The sequence below is a fragment of the Rhamphochromis longiceps genome, linkage group LG16 (genome assembly GCF_057381845.1).
Source record: "Rhamphochromis longiceps isolate RC_006_pf linkage group LG16, R_longiceps_female_GT1.1, whole genome shotgun sequence".
NCBI classification, from domain to species: Eukaryota; Metazoa; Chordata; class Actinopteri; order Cichliformes; family Cichlidae; genus Rhamphochromis; species Rhamphochromis longiceps.
Genome location: NC_140572.1, coordinates 16,629,286 through 16,652,748, shown reverse-complemented (window position 1 = coordinate 16,652,748; position 23,463 = coordinate 16,629,286). Strand labels below are relative to the sequence as shown.

General features: G+C 42.2%; 2 protein-coding genes across 2 annotated transcripts; one reads left to right on the top strand and one right to left on the bottom strand.

Moving 5' to 3' along the window:
* Positions 1-8,907: 8,907 nt before the first annotated feature.
* On the bottom strand, positions 8,908-13,292 carry zic5 (Zic family zinc finger 5). The gene is made up of 2 exons (XM_085384646.1): positions 12,039-13,292; positions 8,908-10,727 (listed from the first exon to the last, which is right to left on the bottom strand). The coding sequence occupies exons 1-2, from the start codon at positions 13,078-13,080 to the stop codon at positions 10,288-10,290; spliced, it is 1,482 nt and encodes a 493-aa protein (XP_085240772.1). The 5' UTR covers positions 13,081-13,292; the 3' UTR covers positions 8,908-10,287.
* A 4,186-nt stretch (positions 13,293-17,478) lies between these two features.
* zic2a (zic family member 2 (odd-paired homolog, Drosophila), a) lies at positions 17,479-21,537 on the top strand. Its single transcript, XM_085384906.1, has 3 exons — positions 17,479-18,997; positions 20,175-20,338; positions 20,531-21,537. The coding sequence occupies exons 1-3, from the start codon at positions 18,025-18,027 to the stop codon at positions 20,723-20,725; spliced, it is 1,332 nt and encodes a 443-aa protein (XP_085241032.1). The 5' UTR covers positions 17,479-18,024; the 3' UTR covers positions 20,726-21,537.
* The last annotated feature ends 1,926 nt before the right edge of the window (positions 21,538-23,463 follow it).

Sequence of the window (23,463 nt, the reverse complement as noted above, 5' to 3'; positions counted from 1 at the left end):
CTCACAATTTGCATGGGAGAACAATACAAGGGTTTTGCCTTGTTAAAAAAAAAAAAATCACTGAACTGTTATAAAAGCGTCATAAAAGCAAAACGCAACGACGTGAATTCGGCATTATTTGCACTATTTTTATTTATTTATTTTTACAATCTCGACAAAAACAGAAAATGAGGAGGAAGGGGGAAAGCACGCACTGATGTGGACCTTCCTCCCACTCCTCTCTCCTCTTTGAGCAGGTGGAGGCCTCGCACCTGCACCTGCGCACACAGCTGCGCGCACCTTGTTATTGCTGCCGCTGCTTGACGCATAGATGAGCACAGCGCAAACCCGACAACACAGTCCCGACAATATAAACCTCTCCAGCGCCACAGTTCTTAGCCTCAGCATGTTTCACTTCATTTTATAGAGAGACGCCAAAACATGCTCTCTTTTCAGGAACTGGATACGTATAAGCAATTTTCTATCCAAATAAGAAAGCAAATAAAATGCCTTCACCAAATTATCCGCCTCCTCCTTTTTAAAATTAAAAACAACAACAACAAAAAAAACTGTTAAGTGGGAATAATGCTGTATTTATCCCGGTCGTGTTGCCGTCTATCTCTTGTTTGTCATGCTCCGGACTTCAACATGACACCATCTAATCCAATTAAACACGATAACCCTGGACTCACTATTATTCTCCTCTTTTTTTCCCCTTCGAGTTGCTGACAAGCACTCTTGGTTTTGTGTGAAAGAGAGAGTCAAGAGCCCTCTCTTAATCCCGGGCACGACTAGAAGTGATTGAAAAGTGAAAGAAACCCCTTATTGGTCCTCGAGCTGGATGGTGTGTTCTTTGTCCGGTCCTGTGGCTTTTTGTTCGGTACGGTCATCATGCATAGCAGCCCTTTAATTTAGGTCTTTAAAGGGAAATCACGTTTATTGAGTCGGTGGCAGTTATTCGTCTGCGTCAGCGAAGAATAGTTTATTGAAACAAAATGAATAAATCTCCAAACATCTAGAGTCTCTTTATTATCTCGCTAAATGGGGAAAAACTTGTAATCCAAACAGCCCGCTAATTGGGATTTAGGAAACATTAATCGACGTCTAAAGTGTGCCTAATTTGCCCTTTTTTGTTTAAGCAGATTAGGCCTGTGTCTGTTATGAAAAAACAACTAGATAACATTCAGCCCTGGCTTTTCGTCACCGCCTCCAACCCCTTAAACCTCAAACACAAATAAACGACTGGTTTTACGGCACCTTCTGGAATTAATTACTTTTCCCCCAGTATTCATTAAGCCACGTCTGGAGTAGAAACTTCCACCGATTCTTAACAAAAATACAATAAATAATCATAAAAATTGAAAACTCAGATGAACGAAATCAAAGTTTCAAAATGAACTGAACTCGCCACAAATTAAATGCGTTCTTTTAAAAGTCGCGGGAATGCATTGCTGAGGATTTTATTCGGAGCTTCGTCTAAGCAGGCCGGTATAACATATTGTGGATGTGGCAAAAATGACAGGTAATTGACATTAATCCGCTCGCTCTGAGACTCAGGGGGGATCTAAAGTAAATGGGGATACGGTTAATGAAGCACCACTTGCCCTTTGGATCTCGGTCACAGTGTGCGGCGGGGAAGTTTGAAGAAACTTCATTTGTTTAACTTTTCCGACGTGCGTCATAAATAAAATGACGCAGGAGAGGGCTGGTGTGGGACTGCGCTGCAAATTAACAAATGAGAAACATTTCGGAGTGTCATTTGAGCACATTCTGTTGCAGAAGAAGAAAAAAGCCACCAGCGACTCGGTGCAGCTTACTCTTTAAGTGATTACTCAGCGCATTGCGCCGCTTTAAATGACATCTCAGACGGCGTCGCGAAATTGGCGCTTGCCTAACCAACTCCAACCGTCCAGCAACCTGCATGGTCGTCATTATGCTTATTATCATTCATATTGGGAGCTCTCCCCATTGGAAGTGTGACGAGACAGACAGAGGCCAGGTGAGAGCGGTAGGTTTTCAGAGTGAGGAGTCGGACCTCGCCTCTTCACGCCGCTCGGTGCTACAGGGGCCTGCTTAATGAGGGCGCCTATGGGGGCCCTCCTGGATGGAGAAAAGTGTCTTAACCTCGTCACGGCCGGTCAGAATTGAAGCACCGACACCTGCGCGTCACCCTCCACCTCCTCCTGCTCCTCCCCTCTAGCTCCCCCCCGGCAGGGTCTGCCACAGCCCCGCATCCCCGAGAGTTCATACTCTGTGTACAACTTTTGACAACGATAATGACGCGCATGGTGATGCTGAAAATCTAAGGAGGGGCTGTAGTAGGGAAATAAGAACTGTAGTAGTAGTATGTGTAGGGGAGGGGGTGATTCTGGCTTTGCATTTCTCCTCAGGACCAACACACTCCTGATAGAAAAGCACCACTCTGCAGCCTCCCCACTGAAGTGATGAATACATAATTTGCAGGCTGGTCTTCTCACAATCTGATTCCGTTCAAATGCCTATGAAATGTGCGAGTGCTGGAGCTGTTAGAAGTGAACAGTGCACCTGCATAATTACCTCACGTTATGTGATAAATATTCCCCAGGTGAGAGTTACAGGTTATGTTTTACTTCTTTTTTTCCTTTTGGTGAACTATCAGTCATGTTAATAAAATATCACCATCTCTCAAGGCCTGTGTCACTAAGATGGATAAGCGTTGATGGTTTGTGAGCTATACTGTCATTTACAATGGCAAATGTCTGTGAAGGGCCAGAAAGGTCCCCGTCCCCAGTGGAGCTGGCCTAATTATACAATTAGTCTTGTGATTGGGACAGTCCCGCGCTAAGTGTCCTGTGGGACAAGCAGACACATTATGGCTGTCATCAGTGTCTTCACAGCAAGTAAAAGAGTGCTGTTTATGTCCTTAGATGGAGGTGGAGCGTTGTGATTTCTAGCCAGCGTTAAAACCAAACTTGCCCTTAAGTACAAAGTGTAAGGGAAATGTATGGCGGATGGAAATCTGTCAGGACACCATTACTGCCATAGGTCATCTTGGCATTCAATCGTTCATGTCTTAAGCCTCATCTGGGGCCTCAGCAGACCCAAACCACATCTCTTTGAATCCCCAGGTCACATTGAGACCCCCATATCTCAATCTTATTGCCCATCCAGCGATATTTCCTTTCTGGCTTATCCCTGGCCAGTTGGAAACATCAAGACTCCACATTTTCTTCTGCTCATTCAGAGCCATATCGGTCACCGCCAAACCCAAGTATGTTTAAAAGAAGGGAATGGGTTTTCAGGCTGCTTATGATGTTTGGGATCCACGCAGACATCTCCATGAAGTCAGAGGGAGGTATTGGCACTGCATGGTTGAGGAAGCAGTGGCGCCTCCATACTCGAAGCTTTACTGCTAGCACACTGCCTTATCACATTGGATTAGAGCTCCTGCAGTGACCTCGAAGCTAAGGATGATTGGTAGCCAACTTCACCAGTTTGCCCATGATGAACATATAGTGCTTCAGCGATGTAAAGACAGCAAGATGTTCGCAGGCAGAGCGCCAGTCACACTCTTATCTGGTGTTGGCACAAATAGCTCCTTGTCTTTTCTTTATTGACAGGACTGTGTCTTGAGCTCTCTTTGCTCCTCCTTATCTGGACATAACCCTCTTTTGTTTTTTTGTCCTTTCCAAGTATGCCCCGTCCTCCCTCTCCCCAGCTGCGACAGAGTGATTTTCACTCTCTAAATGCTGACCTTTTCTGCAATAAACCAGATGCATCCAGGGGCCGTCTTTCTGATGTTGCAAGCATGATAGTTCTCCACAAATCTGGTTCTGATATCAATCACTACAAGCAAAAGAGAGGCTTTCATTGCCTTTTTATTTTATTTTATAAAAGGCAATGAAATAAACTGGTGGACTGGCACTATGCTTCTGAAATTATTCTTAGCAATCAAAGATGGGTTTTAAGATATGTAAAGTGAGAAAAGGAAGGGTATTATATGGACTTGAATTTGATAAGCAGGGATTCAGGTGGTGAACGTAAATCCTATTTTATGGAGAGGCCTCCTTCATGTACTTGACCCAGGTCAGTGCATGAATATAAACTGGCTATATTATGGAGCTTGTGTCATGCCTTTTCTCTTTTTTTACTTTTTTTCTTTGGAGCTCAAATCAAAACATTTTTAATTTGATTGTGCTTTTATATCTGAAAGCAACCCTCATTTATGTGCCAGATATGAATCTGTTTCTTTTAGATATACCTAGTACCCTGTAAGCAGTTCCATCCCTGGGCACGAATCAAAATATCCTTGACTTAAAAAGTCCATCTGCTTCGCTTTGATTGAGCATATAGTTCACTGTTTCCCTCCACCCCTCTCATCCCTAGTTTCCAAGTACGATGAAGCCTACATCCTGCATTTAGAGGCTTTTAGGAAAGCCCTGTCATTCAATAAGAGACTACTGGGGCAGCATGCTCACGCTTATCTGCACTTTAGTTTCTACTTTCTGGCCGGTGGGCAATATAAGGGCCAGGTAGCAGGGCCTGGCTCATGCGGTTGTCCGTGGACGACCTTGCTCTCCTCACCTACTGCCTTGGAGTGGCTCCCAGTCCTGGGATGGGGGCTTTGGACCAGCACCAAGTCTCTACCCCCACAGATGTTACTGAGCCACCAGATATTATGTCAGTTTCTGAGTGATGTATCACACTCTTCTGAGTAGCAGTGCACCTGCAAAGTACCCATGATACATGTGACAACATAGGAAATCAGTTAAGTAACCCAGTCCCTAAAAGACTTAGTTAAAATGTTATAATTATGCCTCTACCAGTGACGCACTGATCGTTCATCCCAGAGATTATCTACCTCCTAAAGGACAAGGTAAAGAACAAAGTGTTTATCATCAGGGATGACTAACGTAGAGCTTACATTTAAAACAAAACAATACACAAATGTTTCTTGTTTAAGCATTAGAATAAAAAAAAATATTTATTTGGCTTGAAAATATGCCACATGTAATTGTTTCAATTCATTCACATAGAATTATATTAGCTCTTCAAATTTAATTTCACAGTGCTAACATTACAAATATCCACATGTGTATTGTGTTTCAAAGATGCCTGGCACTTGTTAGAAATGTGTTCTGTGAGCAGGTTTTTACACTTCATTTGTGCTTTTTTTGCTTGAGTTTCTTTTTCTTGTGCCCCTCCAGAATATTTTTTAGGCTGAAAGCACAATAATTAGTCTTAATTCGATTAGTGTAATATATATAAAATATAGTCCTTATGAGGGACATTTTTTGGATATGTTTTGACCCAAAAAAGCATTTAAAATTAAGTCATGGAAAGCTTTTAAAAATGACTTTGAAACAGAAGAGCAAGCTCTTGTGTACACTCTGCCTGTATTAGTGGTACCACTTAACAAAAAGTTAGTCTAAATGTCAGAGCAAGAATAATTTTCCTCATCACTCAGGTTCTGTTTATATAAAATGATAAAAGCGCCCAAACCTGCAAAGCTCCTACATGTCTTTGTAGAACAGGCAAAATATTATAATGGGGAGAAAAAAACACCAACATATTTTTGCTATTAACGCTATAAACATGATGATGTGCTCACAGTAATTGATTTAATGAAGTTCCTATGAAACTAAAACCAAGTAGGCTACAGGTCAGTAGAGTAACCCCCCCTGCGTGCCCACTGTCAGATGTTTAAAGTCCCGGACTCCTTTGGGAAAGACATCAGGGCTAATAGGTGAAACCACAGCTGTTGATGTCGGGCTGAAGAGGAGCGACATGCAGAAGTCCGAGAGCACCGAGTGTAAAAGCAGACGAAGAATTTTCACTTCTCCAAGCGTTCCCAATCCATGTTTCTGGAAAAAGATTCATTTCCCCTCCTCAACAAAAAAAGAAGAAAAAGAAAAAAAACGCAGATGTTTTAAATCGCATCCTTTAACTTGGAATTCTAATTTTTTCCTGCAGGTTGGAGTGCAAAGTGTAAAACTTAATGGCTGCAGAGCAAACTGAAAAAGGGGCACTTTGATTCTGCTGGAGGAAAAAGAAGAGAAAAAAAAGGAGGGGGTGGGGGGTATCGGCTCTAAAGGCAGCCTTGGAGTTGCGAATGTGGAAGTTAAGCGGGAGCCGTGCAACTGAAACTGAGCTGCCTTGTTTTCTGACATGCTCATGAAACTTAAACTAGCTAGTAACCAGATAGGGAGCTTTGAAAAATGGCAAAATGCCTGCACTGCAAATATGAAGCCAGTAAAAACAAAGTTCCCACTCACAAAGTTATGCGCACAAACAGGTGGAATCCTGTGGCAAGACGCTCTTTAAAGCTGTAAGTGCAGAGAAAATGAACTTGCTCGTAATTTACCACCATCATTCAGAAACATCAGTCTCCATTAACATTTGGCTCCACAGCAAGAACTGGCAGATAATGTAACGCTATTATCACTGTCTTTTTACTGGCTGCTAGTTTATAAGGTTGATTCTCTTACTGATAGGAAATATTTAAAGAAAATAAATAAAAACTATTTCCACCCATCAGGACGTTTGTTTGAGCTGAGTAGGTGAACTGTGCACTTACTTTAATAAACTGGTATCCATTTGACGTGAAATACCTGCAGAATCTCGACATGTCAGATTTATTTAGCCATATTCCGTGTCTTATTTACAGGAGTGGTGGCTTACGATTATCACCCTCGTCTTCATTCTCATATTGAGGAAACGGGGGAAGTGTGATTTATTTATTTTTAGGTGAGATGGTAAAACGGGCCAGAGGTATCACAAGGTGTTGCTGTTCTGCTGTATGTGAATTCTGGGAGGTGAGAGGGGGTTAGTGTGAAGAGGTGCCGTTTGCGTCTCCGCACCTGATTTCTGCTTCCCCAAAACTAAAAGTAAAGTTAATCAAAAAATATTTTTTTAAACCCAACTTCTTTATCCTCCCTCTTCTGTCTCTCCTTCTTCTTGTACTTTATTCCCCCCAAACCCAAGAGCACTTTTCTGTTGCCGTAAAGGTGATCCATGCGCACTGCAGTTTCTGGCGCAGGTACTCGGATCAAATCTCTTGCAGTCTTGAGTCGAGACTCTTAACTTTTGTGACCAAAAAAAAAAAAGATCACTTCACATGCAATTTTGGCGAGCATTGTGCCGGTAGTATTCAGGAGATGGATAATGCTTGTAAACTCTGACAAGACGGCGTTTGTTTTGCCTCCACGCTCGTCTGAGAAATTATCGTTCAACCCCCTTTTAAAGGGGCGCGATTGAGAAGCAGCGGCGCTCTCACTGCGACTTCTTGCTTTGTCCTCTCCCAAGTGGCGTCTGCATGTCTGACTCTGCCGGTTACTGATTTGCAGGCAGTATGTTAAGGTGGCCCATGTAAGTGATTTCCACGGACATCCCTCTTAAGGAGAACAAATCGTTGACAAAGGAGTGCCTTTCCAATTCAACAGCGTCGTTAGGACAACCAAAAAAGTATTTCTCAGATAATAAGTTCTACTTCAAAGCGTTTCTCACTGAAGGGTGACCGCTTCACTCCTTTTTTAAATGAACTCTCCCTCCTTTTAATGTCTCTGGTTATTTTTCATCGTGTTTATTTTGTAACATTCATTGAGCATTTGTTTCCAAACAGGACATACAAGAGCACGCTACTCTCTTGGCCCCTACCCCTTCTATATATATAAAAAAGAAAAAAGTCGAGGCACAAAACAAGAAGAGGCCCACAAGTGCGTATAGTTTGAATGAAGCGGCAGATAAAGTGTTCTCTTTTCTCCCCCCATTTTTCTTTCTTTTTTTTCCTTGAGAAGGCAGCTGTAAAATTGATCAAGCTTGTGTAATACAAACTTGCTCTTGTATTAAAGCTTTGCGGTGCTGCTGTGATTATTATTATTATTATTTCCTCTTTGGCTGTAAAATTAGGTTCATTTAATGTTGTTTTACGCGCCGGTGACGATTCCCTTGTGCGCCTTTTATTGCCTCAGTCCCCAAATCCTCCCAGGCTGATCCAAGTCAGGTGTATTATCAGTTAAATCTCATAATCATTTCTCATTGTTCTTTTTTTTTTTATATGCGAGTGTTAGTTGATAACAATTTTTCTTGTTGTGATCACAGGAATCTAGTTGCACACATACGCTCACAGACTGGCTGGAATTTAGGTGCCAACCTGCCAAAGGTATATTTGTGACAGCACACACATTTCTGGAGAGGGTACATCCTATGCTTTGATTATAATTCATTTAGTGGCAGTTAGCATTTTTTTTCTCCCCTTTTAAACGGACATATTCAAATGCGAGCGTTTCACTACCCAATTGCCATAGAAATCCTAACGCACCATGAAGACTGTCAAAGCAGCCAGCCTTCCTCTCAGAGGCTGCAGCCTTTGAAGTGGTGCAGAACTGGCGTTGGTCAATTTTAATTCTATAGACTGGACAGGCAACTCTTTGAAAGTGAGATTTCGCGTTTTAATGGAGGAAATAAGAGGGGGAGCTTGTTTTATACACTCTATACAAGGCTCTGCTTATTGTCGGATATCTTTTTATCTTTTATTTTTCCCATGAATGATTCATGCCTCGGCTGCTTTGTGCCGTCGCGCCTTTCAGAGGTAGCGCCATCAGGGGGCTATAAGTTTTCCCATTAGCTCAGTGATTAGTTTGTACCAGCCTCCTTGGCCCGTTAGGCCTGTTTCTGAGAAGAGCTGGATATTTTATAGAAACGTCAGTAAGGCAGGTGAAGAGAGCTGCTTCAGCTTTTTCACTCGAGGTGAGACTGATGTTGATGTTTTGCAGTCACTGTGTGTAGTCCACGTTAGAAAGACGTCTGCTAAATCACATAGCGTAAAATAATAATAATAACAAGAAGAAGTACAGGCACAGTCCTCCTATAAAAACTTCTAAGGCCAAAACAAATGACCCCTTATAATCAAACTCACCCTTAAATCATGTTAATGATATAATGTGACACTTATTTACTGTATATGTCCTGTTTTTATTATTAAATTTTAGCATGATTTTTTTTTAATATTGTAAATTAATTCTTGAACATCAAAGGTCTGCACAATCATAGCTGATTCATCTCTCTCTCTTTTTCTCCATCCATTATTATCCAATGGCACCATGCACCTCAATATGAAAGACAGATCACTACAAAAGGCATGCGGGGGGAGAGGGACTTTTCACATTACACAGCCTATTCAAGTAAATGTTTCTTCTTTTACAGAGCACAAATAAAAAATATAAACTCAAAAAGTTAAAAGGTGAATCTGAAAAAAACAAACAAACAACAAAAACAAAAAAACAAAAACCATCAGCAGGGTACTATGCATCACCAAAACTGATATTATTATTCTTTGGTGTTTCTGTAATTCCAGTACAACATTGAAACCAGCAAATAAATTACAATGTACAAAACAACATTTTTTTCCTTGTAATTAAAAACTACACAACATTCACAAGCATCAGCACAATTACATATGTACAAATCCTACAGGATCAAAGCCTGTCAGTGTAGACATTTAGGGTCTCAAGGGACTTACTGGACTCTTTAACAAGTGTTAAACTTGTGTATTTTGCATAAAATATAGTCTTAAATAGTTCTTAAATATTACAAAATTCAATCCAAACACATGTATAAATCTGATAAGGTAAATGCGAACCCTTAAGACACTCAGATGTTTGCCTCCTCTCCTGTTTTTTTTTTCTTATTAGTTTTTTCAAAGTTTGTACCACATTTTAAAGAGATTAGCTGAAATAGAAAAAAGGCCTCCTCTCTAGCCTCTAGATTTTTTTAAAATTCATTATTTCTACTTGTGGAGCTACAAGCAGTACCTTCTCTTTAATGTGACACTGATTGATTGCAGTGAAGTTATTAACTGCAAGAGGATGTGAAAGATGTCATTTCAGCACACCAGTGGAGTCTTGAGTTATGCAGTTAATTAAATCCTGCATTCATCTCGTGGAAAAAAATACACACACATTAATCTAGTTCTAGTCCGACCTGATTCAAAGAAAAAAAAATTTTTTTTGGTTCTTTCAAATTGGAAGCAAATTTTGTTCTTTCTTTCAATGTCAAATCTCCGTTTTAAACTGATTGTTGGACAGTTGTGATTTACATGTTAGGTTAAGGTCAGGGGTCATCTGGGTTAAAGGGGACAAAAAAATCCTTTCTTGTTTGATGAAGCTACATTGCATCCACACTGAATGTAATTTTGCTGTTTTTTAGGACAGTCAGTATCACTACTGATCAATATCTCAAGTGAACCGGGTGGGGGAACAACACAGATGCACACTTTAACGGGTCAACTAGATGACAAGTTTGAAAGTCCCCATGGATGTATACCAGGTATCAGAGCATTGTCCTCGGGTCTGAATTTCTGAAAGAGTCCTCGTCGTCTGAATCTGTAGTTGGCACGTCGCTGGAGGGGGTGTGAAGGTGGTTGGGCCCTCCGCTCCCCTGGCACACGTACCACTCGTTGAGGTTGGTGACCTGAGGGGAGAGGTTCGAGGAGCGGTTCCTGTGCGGTTCAGAAGTGGGCGAAAGAGGGTCTCCGAGAGGGTTTGTGGAGGAAATATAGGTGACATTGGTGGCAGGGGGCGGAGGGGACTTGCAGTGCACTTTCATGTGTTTCCGCAACGAGCTCGGGTGTGTGTAGGATTTGTCACAGCCGCGCACTTTGCAGTAGTAAGGCTTGTCGCTGGTGTGGACGTGAGAGTGCTTCTTCCGGTCGCTGCTGTTGGCGAATTTTCGGTCACAGCCGTCAAACTCGCACTTGAAAGGTTTCTCTCCTTGAAGAAATGAAACACACAGATACTGTTACGAGTGATAACATCACGAAGTTAAAGCTTTATGGCTTTTGTTTTTGTTGTAGTTTTTTAATAAGTCAGAATAACAACTGGAATTGAATGCTCTGTACCTATTATACCACAACTTGTCAGCATTCCACCTTAAATAAATACAAGTGTTCAGTGTAGAAGCCTGTATGCCTCCGCAGACTAAACGTCCATTACACCCACTGCTCCACACCCACTTTATATTCCCGCGTGAACACGTGTAACATGCCTTTAGGCCCCTCTAGTTTACAGGGGATGTGTGTATGTAGTTGAAAAGGGGGCAGTTCGGAAAACACCAGGAGACCTATATGTGCCGTACTGGTCTCTTTCTCCCACACACGCACACACAAAGATACATACAACCCTGTCACGCACAACAAACAAACAACAACAAATGGAATGTGAAGTCTAATGCATCCTGTATATTCATAACAATAATTGGTTAGAGTATTTCCAAAGGGTTTTCCACGTTTTTTCTTCAGTGAATTATTTATTTCCCCTGTGGATTTTACATAATTCAGTTAGGCGAAGAGGCCTATTTATACTGGTGGCAAAAAGCCAAAACTGGGCTATTTACTGGTCAAAATTTGACTTTCAGTCTATTTAAAAAACATAAACAGCTCTCATAAAGAGCACACATTACAATTTAAGGAAGTTGTTCGGCTAAAATTGACTTTCTTTATCTCTCAGCAGCTCTGCCAGACTTTAGTAGACAGAATATGAGAGCAAACTGTCTTTCTCTAAAGGCACTCTCAGAGAGGTAGTTGTAAATATTTTGCACCCCCGATAGGTTACCAATAAATCTGTCGAAGCCTAAAGCATGTGTTTTTTGTTTAAATGCCATCTGCCATGTGCATACACTCATCATCAATATATTAACCGTGCTTTTGCGTAAGGATCCTACGCCCAAAGACAATTACATTTACGCGTGTTCTGTCGCTGTGCTGTAGGTACGTAAGCACGTTTTACAAATCATATGCTCTAATCCTTTCACGCCTACTGCGAGTGTCTTGGTGAGTAAGGGAAAAAAAAGTTTATATTTAAGAAAGAAAATGGAACACGGTAACTCACCACGCGAATTCTTTAATCAATAAAAGTCTTTTTTTTTCTCGCTTCTGCGCGCAATTACGCACGATCGTTTCATACGTCCGTTTCGAGTGTGAACAGTAAAACAAGATCGCCTCAGACATAGTCTCATTCTCTGCAACCAAGCCATGTTTTTTTCAGACTGTGGTGCGTATTCTTTATTCAATTTGAAGTACTGACCTGTGTGAGTTCTCTTGTGAATTTTTAGATTCTCCGATCGCGCGAACACTTTCCCACATCCCGGGAAAGGACACGGGAAAGGCTTTTCTCCCGTGTGAACTCGGATGTGGTTTATCAGTTTGTACTTCGCTTTGAAAGCTTTTCCTTCTCGTGGACATTCCTCCCAGAAACAGACGTGGGTGCTCTGCTCCGGTCCCCCGACATGCTCCACCGTGACGTGGTTAACTAGTTCGTGCATGGTGCTGTAAGTTTTAGAGCAGGGCTTTTTTTGACTTTGCTCCTGGTCGATCCATTTGCAGATTAGCTCTTGCTTTATGGGCTGCCGCATGTATCTTAAAAACGCCCCCGCGGCTCCGTGAGGAGCAGAAGCGATGTTCACACTGAGGTTCATGGAGTTGTAGCTGTGGAGAGAAGACGGTCCATAGTGCTCTGGCCTGTGCCCGAAGTGCTCTGGCCTGCCATAGATGTCCCCCGGTATACCCAGGCGCATCTGCCCGTTGAGGGCATGGTGGTGGGCACCTGGGGACGCCTGGTCGTGAAGTCCAGTGAAAAGTGAATGGGCCCCACTTTCCGTGTGCCCATAAGCACCTGTTGGGGAGATGAACATGCCATGGTGATGAGGGGAGGAGGCGGAACTATGCTGGTCGCCAAGTGCATGCATAGCAGAGGCTGAGAGTTCTCTCCTGAGGATGAAGTCCCTGCTGCTTGAGTAGCCTGAGTGGGGGTGAGCCACGGGGAAACCAACTGTGGTCTGAGCAGAAGTGAAAGATGCCGCGGTCTGGGCTTCGGGATGGCTCTGAATGTGCTGAGATGGGCTAAGTTTGAGAGCATTTGTCTGTGCCATGTGCTCTGGTCCAAATGGAGTGAGTGCCACTCCGGGGTCGTTGCCCAGCTCCCCAGGGTGGAGGTGGGCATGGTGGGAGAGAGGGTGATGCCCCCCTAGCCCCGGGAAGCCTGTCATATTCTGATGAGGAAGGGGTTGAGTCGCTGCCAAATCCGCTAATCTTATCGCCGGATTCCTCTTGCTTAAAGGGGGTTCCATAACTACACTGACAAGTCCATCCGCACTCACCGCAACTGTTTTTTCCCCACCACACTACGCTCTCTAAAACATTAGGAAAATATGTATATAAGGGGTCTATAAGTTCTTTTGTCCGGCTTCTAACTCTGCTTGCTCCTTTTCCCACTCTGTCCTCAAGCGATTGGCAGAACATACAACAGTTGGAGGACACAGTGGGGAATACAGTTTAGAAATGGCACTGCGGGTATTGGACGGATTTCGGTGACTGGCAGTTAGGAGAACGAAGCGATTGGCTGTCGTTCAGCGCAGGGGCTCAGCAGGGTTCCGCCCCCTCACTCTCTTTATTGCTGTTGACTCCAAAAAGTTGTACTCAAAGTTACCAGCAGATCCGTTTGGGCGGCTTTGTGTTTACTGCTGCTGGTGCATGTGGATGACCAAAATAACAGTTTGTGTGACATGTCAAACCTTAGTCTACTCCGGCTTTGGTTTATCCACAGTTTTTGTTGTTTTTTTGGGTTTGTTTTTTTTTTTTTTTGGGGGGGGGGGGGGGGGGGGGGGGGGCGCTTGTGGATGCTGTGAAATATTTCAAGTATTGATATGTACAAATATTCAAATGTGAAGTGAGTTCTGTTTTTTTTTATTTTTTTTTATTCATACGTACAAAGACGTAGTATAATTTGTCACAAAATACAAGAGTGGACGCCCCACGTTCCTGATAAGTGGAAGTTATGCAAATCTTAATTTAAAGTAAAACACAAATACAATTAAACATTAATGCATAAAACTGTTTAAGTACTCAGTGTTATATACACATGACCGATTTCCCCAATATATTGATTAATATGAAATAACTTTGTGTTTACAGGCAGTCATTTAATTTTAATGTTGAAGATTAAAAAATATATATATTTATGTTCACACATCTTACTCCACCCACCACACACAAAAGATGGGAAAAAACTACAAAAACTATTATAATTATTAAAAATAAAAATTTTATAAATAGAAAATGTAAGCCAGGTTTGTTTTTTTTTTGCTTGAGGTGTTAAGGTCCAGCAGCACACTAGGACAAGAGTAGCAGAGCCTAACCTTTCGTTTTATTTTAGCGAACTGCAAAGGCAACACTTATTTTTAATGTATTTATTTTTACACCCTTCTCCTCAGTTCATTTCACCAGCTCTTTTTTTTTTTTTTTACCAGCTTTTAAAAAAAAAAAAATATTGGTTATGACTTAGGTTGGCAGACATTTCAGCTGTATTTAAGTTTACTTCATATGACAGATTATGGCGTGACGGTGTAACCCCTGCTGACAGCAGTACGTGTATCCATCACTGATATGTCTTAATTCACCTTTCCAATCGAATTGTGATGTCTCGCCTCAAACCGCAAATCAGCATGTCAGCTAGTTGTGTCAGGAGTTTTATTGTACACCTTAAACAAAAAAGAAGCCGACTTTGAAAATAGGGAGAATCTAAAATATTTATTAAGCAGTGCATTTTTCTTCCCCACGGACACTGAAGTTTTGTAATTGATTTTCATTATGTTGGAGGAAAACCTCTACACGTTATGGTCCTGTTGCACGTGCCCCCCTGCTGAACTGATTTATGAGCTTGATAATCAGCAACTGAAGGTTTTGCTTTAAGACCTTTCATACGTACAAATAGGGCGCTGCAGTGACATTAAGTATATATATATATGTGTGTGTGTGTGTGTGTGTGTGTGTGTGTGTGTGTGTGTGTGTGTGTGTGTGTGTGAGAGAGAAAGAGACTTTTCAAGATTAGCAGTTATAGGCACCCATATTATTGTCGCTTGTTGTGTCAAATGTATTTTTATGGGAATTGTAAATTCACACACACAAAAACATCCACCCACGACCACGTGTGTGTACCGACTGTGCTCTTTATTAAATAAATAAATTATTCCCTTCTCCAAAGAGAGCTTCTGGAAATCCATAAAACACAGGAGAGTAGTGAGTGCATTGTTTATGATTTCTCCAAGGGCCCCTGATTTACGCTCACCACATTAAGCAGCACATTGGGTTTAATATAATTTACACACTTAGAAATTCATAAAACAAATGTCTCACTTTGGTGGTAAAGCACTGGTTGCTAGTTGGCTATAAATATTTTGCTTTGATCGTGGCAATTTAAGGACATTACATATCCTGGTCACTGGCACGTAGTTTCCCCATTTCTAACATGAATCCTATTATAAAATGATTAAAAAGAAAATACATTTTAAAAAGTAATAAATAAATGGAGTTTGGGATTTGTTGAATCGGTGTAGGAATGGGTTAATTTTTATTTACTTATAGTTTCCAAATAACCCAAAGCTGTCGATGCCTCAGACAGAAGAGGGGGGCGTCTTACTGCTCTCTCGCTCTCTCTTATTCTCTCTCTCTCGCTCGCTCTTTCTCTCTCGCTCCCTCTAAAACAAAGACGCTTTGTCATAAACAGGGTTATTTTACCAAAAGGAGTCAAGAGGGCAACATATGTGGTCTTAACAGGTCAGAGGTCAAACATGCATGAAACACAAGGTCAAGCAAGCCACACAAGTAACCTTGCAATGTGTCAACATATTGATACTGTCAGACAACGGAGAGGAGAAATATGCCTTTGGCATCCATTATAACACACGGGCAGAGCGCCCCTTGCGCGATCGGGATTGTTGGGTTTAATGTTATAAACCTGTCAGATGGCTTTTTCTTTTCTTTTTTTTTTGTATTTTTGTCAGCTGTAACTGTAGATTGTGTGTGTAATATTTCACGTGATTTATTTGTTACGTGTGTGAGCATAGTGAGTATTGGTACTTCTAAAACCTGTTGAAATACTAGTCTGTGGGGGATTTTGAATAGGTTGGAGGCTTTTTCTTTTCCAGGCAGAAGGGAAAACCCACAGCCTCTTGATGATTGATTTTTTTTCTCAAAATTTTCTTTCTCCTTTCCCCTATCTGGGGAAGGTTTTTGTGTGTTTTTTTCTTCTTCAGAGAAATAAAGAACTTCTTATAGGGGTCGGCAGACGTGACTTTGAACTTGGATCAGCTCCTGCGTTTCCTGTGGTGCGAGTTGAAATAGACTTGGAAGAATGGCATACAACGCTCAGCCTGTCCCACTCAGAGCAAGGAGACACAATTTAAAAAAAAAGTTTTTAAAACGTTTCCCTGGTCTTCACCATTATTTGTCGTCAAGAGTGCACCGGAGAAGCTGAGACAGGCAGAAAGCTGTGTTGTGTGACGGAACCGCAGAGCTTGTGGGATTTTTTTGGGGGGTGAAAATGTAAGTAAACTTCCTTTGACTTGCATGTGAATAAGCAGCTTTGGTGCACGGCCTGTGTATTTATGTGGCTACAGATTCAGTGTGTGTTTGTTGTGGGAAGGTGTCAGTAAATAATTCACAGAAGTATTTTGGAGTATTTGACTTCTATCTGTCTGGCTGCGTGGGACACCAAAAAGGGGGAAAATGAAAGAAGAACAAGAAATCCAATGTAGACATTACTGTGCTAACGTGGGGCAAAAAAATCGACTTTTTTTCTTACAAAAACACCATATGTCACTATCAACACATCCTACTTTATGGCCGAAAATGCGTCACTGACAGTTCAACACAACCTCTACCTTATAGGTCACTAAGGGTTAACTTTCACCTTAGCCCAGTTCACCGCTGTAACATGTAACTTAATTGGTGTGGTAAAGTGAGAACCACCAACGAAGCAGAACTAGCGACATATACAACCACTAAAGAAACCGTCAGCCACCACTGACGGCTGCCCGGGTGAGACCTGGAGAACCACTAAAGGCCCAGTTGTGGTTGTACAACCAGTGGAAAACCACTGGACTCCATATGGAGCCACACATGCTTTTTCAGCTGTCATGAATTAAGTGACTCAAACTTTATTTATTTTTTTCTGGTAAGGATGGATAGATGGTTTTTTTGGCTTTACTGAGATGATATGACTGTATAGCGTTGTGGTTAATTGACAATTTATTTTTGATGTCAGTTTCTGTAAATTAAATACAACATCAGCGCTTTTTAAAAACAGGGATACAGTAAAACACAGACCACTTACGTCACATCTACAAAACTACCTAATCAATACCTTAATCCATTATGTCAACTCTTACTTTTTACAATCTTCACTATTTCTCATCAAATGCTGTGTTTGTATCCTTCATACTACAACTTCCCTCAGAATATAAACAACAAAAACAGCTCTCCTCTCTCTTGTCGTGATCCTTTCGCCCGCACACCTCCCAAATCTTCTCCTAAAAGTAGGCGGTAATTATTAGTGGAAAATGGCGTTGCGCTATTAAGTCGCCAAAGCGCTACCTGCTATTGGAGGGGCACCTGGGATTGATGAGGCGCGGCGGCCAATGAGACTGCGAGGAATGAATGAACGCTCTCCAGTTAAAGGGGGCGGAAGAGGAGGTAGAGCCAGTCCACGGAGAAACAGGGACCCTCCGCGATAAACACGGGCAAAGCCAGAGAAATAAATACGTGCGCGTTTGGGAACGGCGTTTTTTGAGATGCCCCAGCTACTGTCTCTCTGCTGTATGCAGAAGGCACCTAGTACGATAATTATTTAATTCTTCGAGTCAATTTTAACGCAAAAAAACAAAACAAAACAAAAAAACTGCCGTAGTCAAGAGAAGAGGACACGAGGAAACTCTTGGATTTTTAAGTCACAAGTAAACTAGAAGTAAATTCAGTGTTCGATAAGCCGAGATTCCCTCTTTTATTTATTTTTTATTTTTTACATTTTTCTTTTCTTTTCTTTTTTTCAACTCTTGAGCGGAGCAGCGCTTTGAAACACGCCTGATATGTTGTTTCCAAGGCTGGAAGTTCAATCGTCGCGTGCCAGCACCGAGATTTGATTTTTCCGTCTTCTTCTTTTACTAATTTGCTGTAGCTTCGAGCTCTGTGCTGGTGTTTTATATTTAAAAAAAAAAAGAAATCGCTTTGAAGACATAATGCTACTGGATGCTGGTCACCAGTTCCCAGGACTCGGAGTGGGCTCGTTTGCCAGGCATCACTCAGCCAGCGAGATGCAGGAGAGAGACTTGAGTTTGGCACAAAATAGCTTTGTTGACTCTGCACACATGGGTGCGTTTAAGCTGAACCATGATCTCTCCCCAGGACAGAGCTCTGCCTTCACCACCCAGGCGCCGGGCTACCCCGCAGCGGCTCTGGGGGCTCACGCCGCCCATGTCACCTCGTATGCAAGCTCCCCTTTCAACTCCACCAGGGACTTTCTCTTTCGTAGTCGCGGCTTCGGAGAATCCTCTCCGGCGAGTAGCCAACACACTATTTTTGGCCCCACGGCGGGATCCCTTCATCACTCCCACACAGACACTCAAGGCCACATTCTGTTCCCCGGGATCCACGACCAGCATGGGTCCCACGGATCCCCGAACGTCCTGAATGGGCAAATGAGGCTTGGACTACCCGGCGAAGTTTTCGGACGCTCCGACCAATACCACCAGGTTTCCAGTCCGAGGACCGACCCGTATTCGGCCGCGCAGCTCCACAACCAGTACGGCTCCATGAATATGAACATGGGGATGAACATGGCAGCCCACCACCACCCCGGTGCCTTTTTCCGTTACATGAGGCAACAGTGCATCAAGCAGGAGCTCATCTGCAAGTGGATCGACCCCGAGCAGCTCAGCAACCCCAAAAAGTGTTGCAATAAAACTTTTAGCACCATGCACGAGTTGGTCACTCACGTCTCAGTGGAACACGTCGGTGGTCCGGAGCAGACCAACCACATCTGCTTCTGGGAGGATTGCTCCCGGGAGAGCAAACCGTTCAAGGCAAAATACAAACTGGTCAACCACATTCGGGTGCACACTGGAGAAAAGCCTTTCCCCTGCCCCTTCCCTGGCTGCGGGAAGGTCTTCGCACGGTCGGAAAACTTGAAGATACACAAGAGGACGCATACAGGTAATTAAAATAATAATGCAAATAATAACGATCGCGCAAGCTTTATTTGATATAAAATTGTTTTATTTAAATAGTAAGCCCGGTGTGGGTGCTGTCACCGAGCGTACCCGAGGATTTATTTCGCTGTTGTAAATGCGTGTCTCGCCAAGACAAACACACATTAAGATCTAATTACCAGCGGGTATTTTAGGCTGCTAAAGTAGTATTCCAGGATCACATCCAGGGCAGAGAGGGAGAGGGGGGGGGGGAGAAGAGAGAACAAATGCGTTTAAAATGGTGGGGATACTTCATTTCTTCGTTACACGGCTACTCTGGGCCCGTTCGAACTCTTCTTCTGGTGCTTTAAAAACGCACAGAAAGCAGTTTAGTTGGCTCTCTGGGAGCTTTATTGTTCAGGCTAAACTTTAGAAATGGGTCAAAGGGAATAGAGAGAGCGCGTTGCGTGCGTCCTAGAGCAGCCAGCCTCGTAGTAAAATCACATCAGCTCATTCATGATACTCTGCGTGTATGTATGTGTGTATTTCGCGTCTCCTCAACCCCACCCACCCTTTTCCATATAGGTTTTTCTCCTTGTGTCCTTATTAAATATTTGTATTTAGCTCTGAAACGATTTGCACTTGGTGTTTGCTCGGGGGTTGTGTGTAGATTTAGCCGAGCACAGTAGCAGCAATGCTGCCAGGAATGCCTTTTGTTTTCCCATGCGCCTCTCTCATATGTGTTGAGGTGCTAGACAGGGCCATTACCAGCCTCTCACATTTTGACTTATTTTCTAGGAAATACATTACGGTGCCGTGCCATGAAATTGGCCACGTGCTAATTAGATTTTTATTGTCTCCCGGCAAATGATATGCCTTCTGCAGGCCTACTGAGGACGGCCTCGTCGTCTTTCTCCCACCCCCTTCCAATCACTATGCGCATTATTTAGGCTAAATAAGACGTTGCAGCACCCCCACTTCGTTTTAAAAGACGCTTGAAACTTTGTCACAATTGTTACGGCTAAACGTGTTGCTTTTAACCCTGCGTTTTATTTACATTTTTTTTTTAAATGGATGGCATCAGCAATACTCTGCACTCAACTTTTACAACAGACTGGTTCTGCACAAGCTCTTGTTGTTACACACTTCAGCCTGAGGCAGTCTCAAAAACATCTTTTCTTTTCTTTATTTCTTTCTTGCAGGAGAGAAACCGTTCCAGTGTGAGTTTGAGGGATGCGACAGAAGATTTGCAAACAGCAGCGACCGAAAGAAACACATGCACGTTCACACGTCGGACAAGCCATATCTCTGCAAAATGTGCGACAAGTCTTACACACATCCCAGCTCTCTACGAAAACACATGAAGGTAAGTAAGGCGTTGAGGGAAGTGTGTGTGTGTTCTTCTATTTTTTTTTAAAAATATTTTTGTACAGTCTAATACCAGGTGGTTTTTAGAATTTATGGTGTGTTATTTTTTTGTTTTTTTTGTTTAACGTGTAAATCAGAAAATAAATATGTATTTTTTCTTTTCTTTTTTCTTATTTCTTTTTTTTTTTAGGTCCACGAATCCTCTCCACCAGCGTCAGACTCATCACCAGCAGCCAGCTCTGGTTACGAATCATCCACACCTCCAGGGCTGGTGTCACCCACCACGGAGACTCAAAGCAACACCACCCTTTCCCCAGCCTCAGCTGTGCACAACACCACCAACCACAGTGGCCTGTCCTCCAATTTCAGTGAATGGTATGTTTAGGACTACGCTGAAATGAAGCAACACACACTCGTTTCACTGAGTTTTGGGACATGTGCACACAGGAGGCACACGAACACTTCTTTATTTTTTAATCTTATTATTTTGGATTTACCAGGGAAGATGATGATTACCAACAGAGGAAAAATATGTATAATATTTGAGGTGTATTTCATATAATGTAAATAATCACTAAAAGCCCAAATTCCATTTGGTTGTGATAGTTCGTCTGTCTTTGGTGTGTTGATGTTCCTTCAATGGTAGCTATTTCTCTTAACTGGACCTTTTAGTGCACACATTACAATAAAATTGTACTATAATGTTGAATATTGTGATCCTAAGGCAAATTGATTGTACTATACTAAACATCTATAAACTGGAAAGAGTGCCAAAGTTAACATTTAACTCAAACAGACCACAATATTATGCTTGTGAATGTATATTTTAGTTTGCTGGGCTTAACTTGTGATGTTTTGTGCTTTGCAAATTGGAATTGTGAAACACTATCTGGAAGATTGTGAGGACAATAAACGTTGTGCCGTTCGATTTTTTTTCTTTCCTGTAACTACACCCTTCCTTTTGTAAATATCAGCTGCCATATTTATCCATTTGTAATTAAATTATGGTATTTACTTGCTACAGATGAAACAGTATTTATAAAGAATGTTTCTTTACTATAAATATGTACAATTACGAGCTAAACATGGGCAGTTGTTTCGTTATGTGCTTTTGTTCAAAGTTTTAAGAGGTGTTTTCTTCCTTATTGTGATAAGAATTTTACTGCATACAAATATAATAAAAGGTGTTGCAAGTGCTAAATACCCTTTTGCCTTTCCTCCTTTTTACGCTGCTGGGTGCTTGGTGCAGTTTGTAGTGAGTTACACGCAGTTTGGGATTTAGTCTGGTTTGGAATGGGTCAGAGAAGTTTTATGACTTCACCAATTTTTTTTTTCTTTTTCTAAACTAGTCATTATCTCCCCTCTAAATGTCCATGCTGTCAACTCTTTTCTTTTCGGTGAGGAAAAGGCATCGTGGAAATCATGCTGTCAGGCCCTTAAGACAATGGGGCTGTGGAGATAAATAAGAAGTCCCGGAATTAAAAGTGGCCTGTGTGCGCACACAGTCTGAATTTTCTGAAAGCCAAACTATTTGAAATAATGAATTTAATTTCTAACTTTTTTAAAAAGAATGATTCAATTCGTACATTAGTTTTATTTTAATTAAAGAGGAAAACAAAGCAAACTACGCAATTTAACTTCTGCGCACGTGAACGCAACAAAATGCGTGCGAAAGCTGTTCGGTTCGCGCAGGCGTGTGGGGGGAGCAAAAGCTTTTCTTCTCCGTACATCATTGTCTTATCCCTTTTAAAAAAAATTCCCAAACCAGGTGCGGGGATTTTTATTTGAAAATAGAAACTGTAAATATAACCCACCCTCCCTCCCCCCACGCTGGACATTTCACTGGACAGGAGTTTAGTGCAGCCGTGAAGCAGCCGTGAACTTGAACTTGACACAGCTTTAGTTGTTTTCTGGGAGCTCATCTTGGTGCTCTGGTTTCAGCCTGTTCTTGGGGATGACCATGTGTTTCCCGTAGTCCTGCTATTAATATAGATGGTTTTTAGTGCTCGGATGTGAAGGTTTGTGTTGCTGCTGTTAAACTTAACGACTCAGATTAATATCAGTGTCACCTTGCAGCCTGTTTACACCCCAAGGGCTAAATGTCACCGTCTGAGGCCACGACAAGTGCTTGTCTAGTGGCGTGACGCTTTGAGAGACGCCGGCCTCTGCTGTATTGCGCATGCTTACCAGAACGAGCTGCTGTCATTATTTTTACATGAGTCGTGCTTCATGGATGTTGAGCAAAGAAAAACGCGAAGTGGGACTCGTTATCTTTTCCAGACCGCTGTAGCAGCAAGTGGCACTCTGTCTTCTTGAGCTGTTAGCAAACACTGAGTTAGTGCTCACATTTCTTGGCTCTCGGAGTGATGTGGTTAATGAAAAGATTGTGGATCCTCCGGGAAGTCAGGCTGATTACGACCAGACAATATTAACTAAAAGCTGTTAGAACCTTATAAAAATATGTTTTTATTTCTCCCCCCCCCCCCCCCCCCCTCTCTCTCTCTCTTTGTCTCTCTCACTTTTACAATTCTTTAATACATCTGAGTTTTGTTAGACTCCTTTCCGCCTCACATACTTGGATTATGTGCCAATCAAGAGCGCAAACTTGAGTTTGGTGCTGTTTTATCATTGTGGCAGAGATGGACGAAAGAATTATTAGTTGTGGATTTTTTTTCACAGTATTTAGCACTTGAAATCACCTCCTAATGGCCTTTTTAGTGGCTGGCCCGGTGACCTCCTCGCATGAGGAAGGTATGACCTGTGGGGAGTGGGAAAGGTCAGCTCCACACAGTGTGTCGATGTCGGTTCCTGTTCGGCTCCTGCTGTGCTGATATTGATCCGCAGAGAAGGAAGCGGGTTTTTTTTCCTTCTCACATCTCTTTGTAGGCTACATTGTGTTCTGTTAGGATAATACTGTAGTGTATACTGTAAAGGCACACTCGACTTGCCTCACTAGGGCCCTTACATATAGGTCTGTTAAAGTCTTGTGATGTTTCACTCCACAACGTGTTATGCGTCGTCTCGTCTCTCTTTATACTTACTGTACTGTATATAACAGAGATGACAAAAAGGTTTACTTTGACTTTGACAAAGTGTCACTTTTGCGGTCAGACTATATGCGGA

Excerpts from the sequence above, each read along its gene's own strand:
- zic5 (XM_085384646.1), bottom strand. The coding sequence starts at position 13,080 with ATGGAACCCCCTTTAAGCAAGAGGAATCCGGCGATAAGATTAGCGGAT. Across the intron at positions 10,728-12,038 it reads TCACAAGAGAACTCACACAG|GAGAGAAACCTTTCAAGTGC; the intron begins GTCAGTACTTCA and ends CATTTCTTCAAG.
- zic2a (XM_085384906.1), top strand. The coding sequence starts at position 18,025 with ATGCTACTGGATGCTGGTCACCAGTTCCCAGGACTCGGAGTGGGCTCG. Across the intron at positions 18,998-20,174 it reads ACACAAGAGGACGCATACAG|GAGAGAAACCGTTCCAGTGT; the intron begins GTAATTAAAATA and ends TCTTTCTTGCAG. Across the intron at positions 20,339-20,530 it reads CTCTACGAAAACACATGAAG|GTCCACGAATCCTCTCCACC; the intron begins GTAAGTAAGGCG and ends TTTTTTTTTTAG.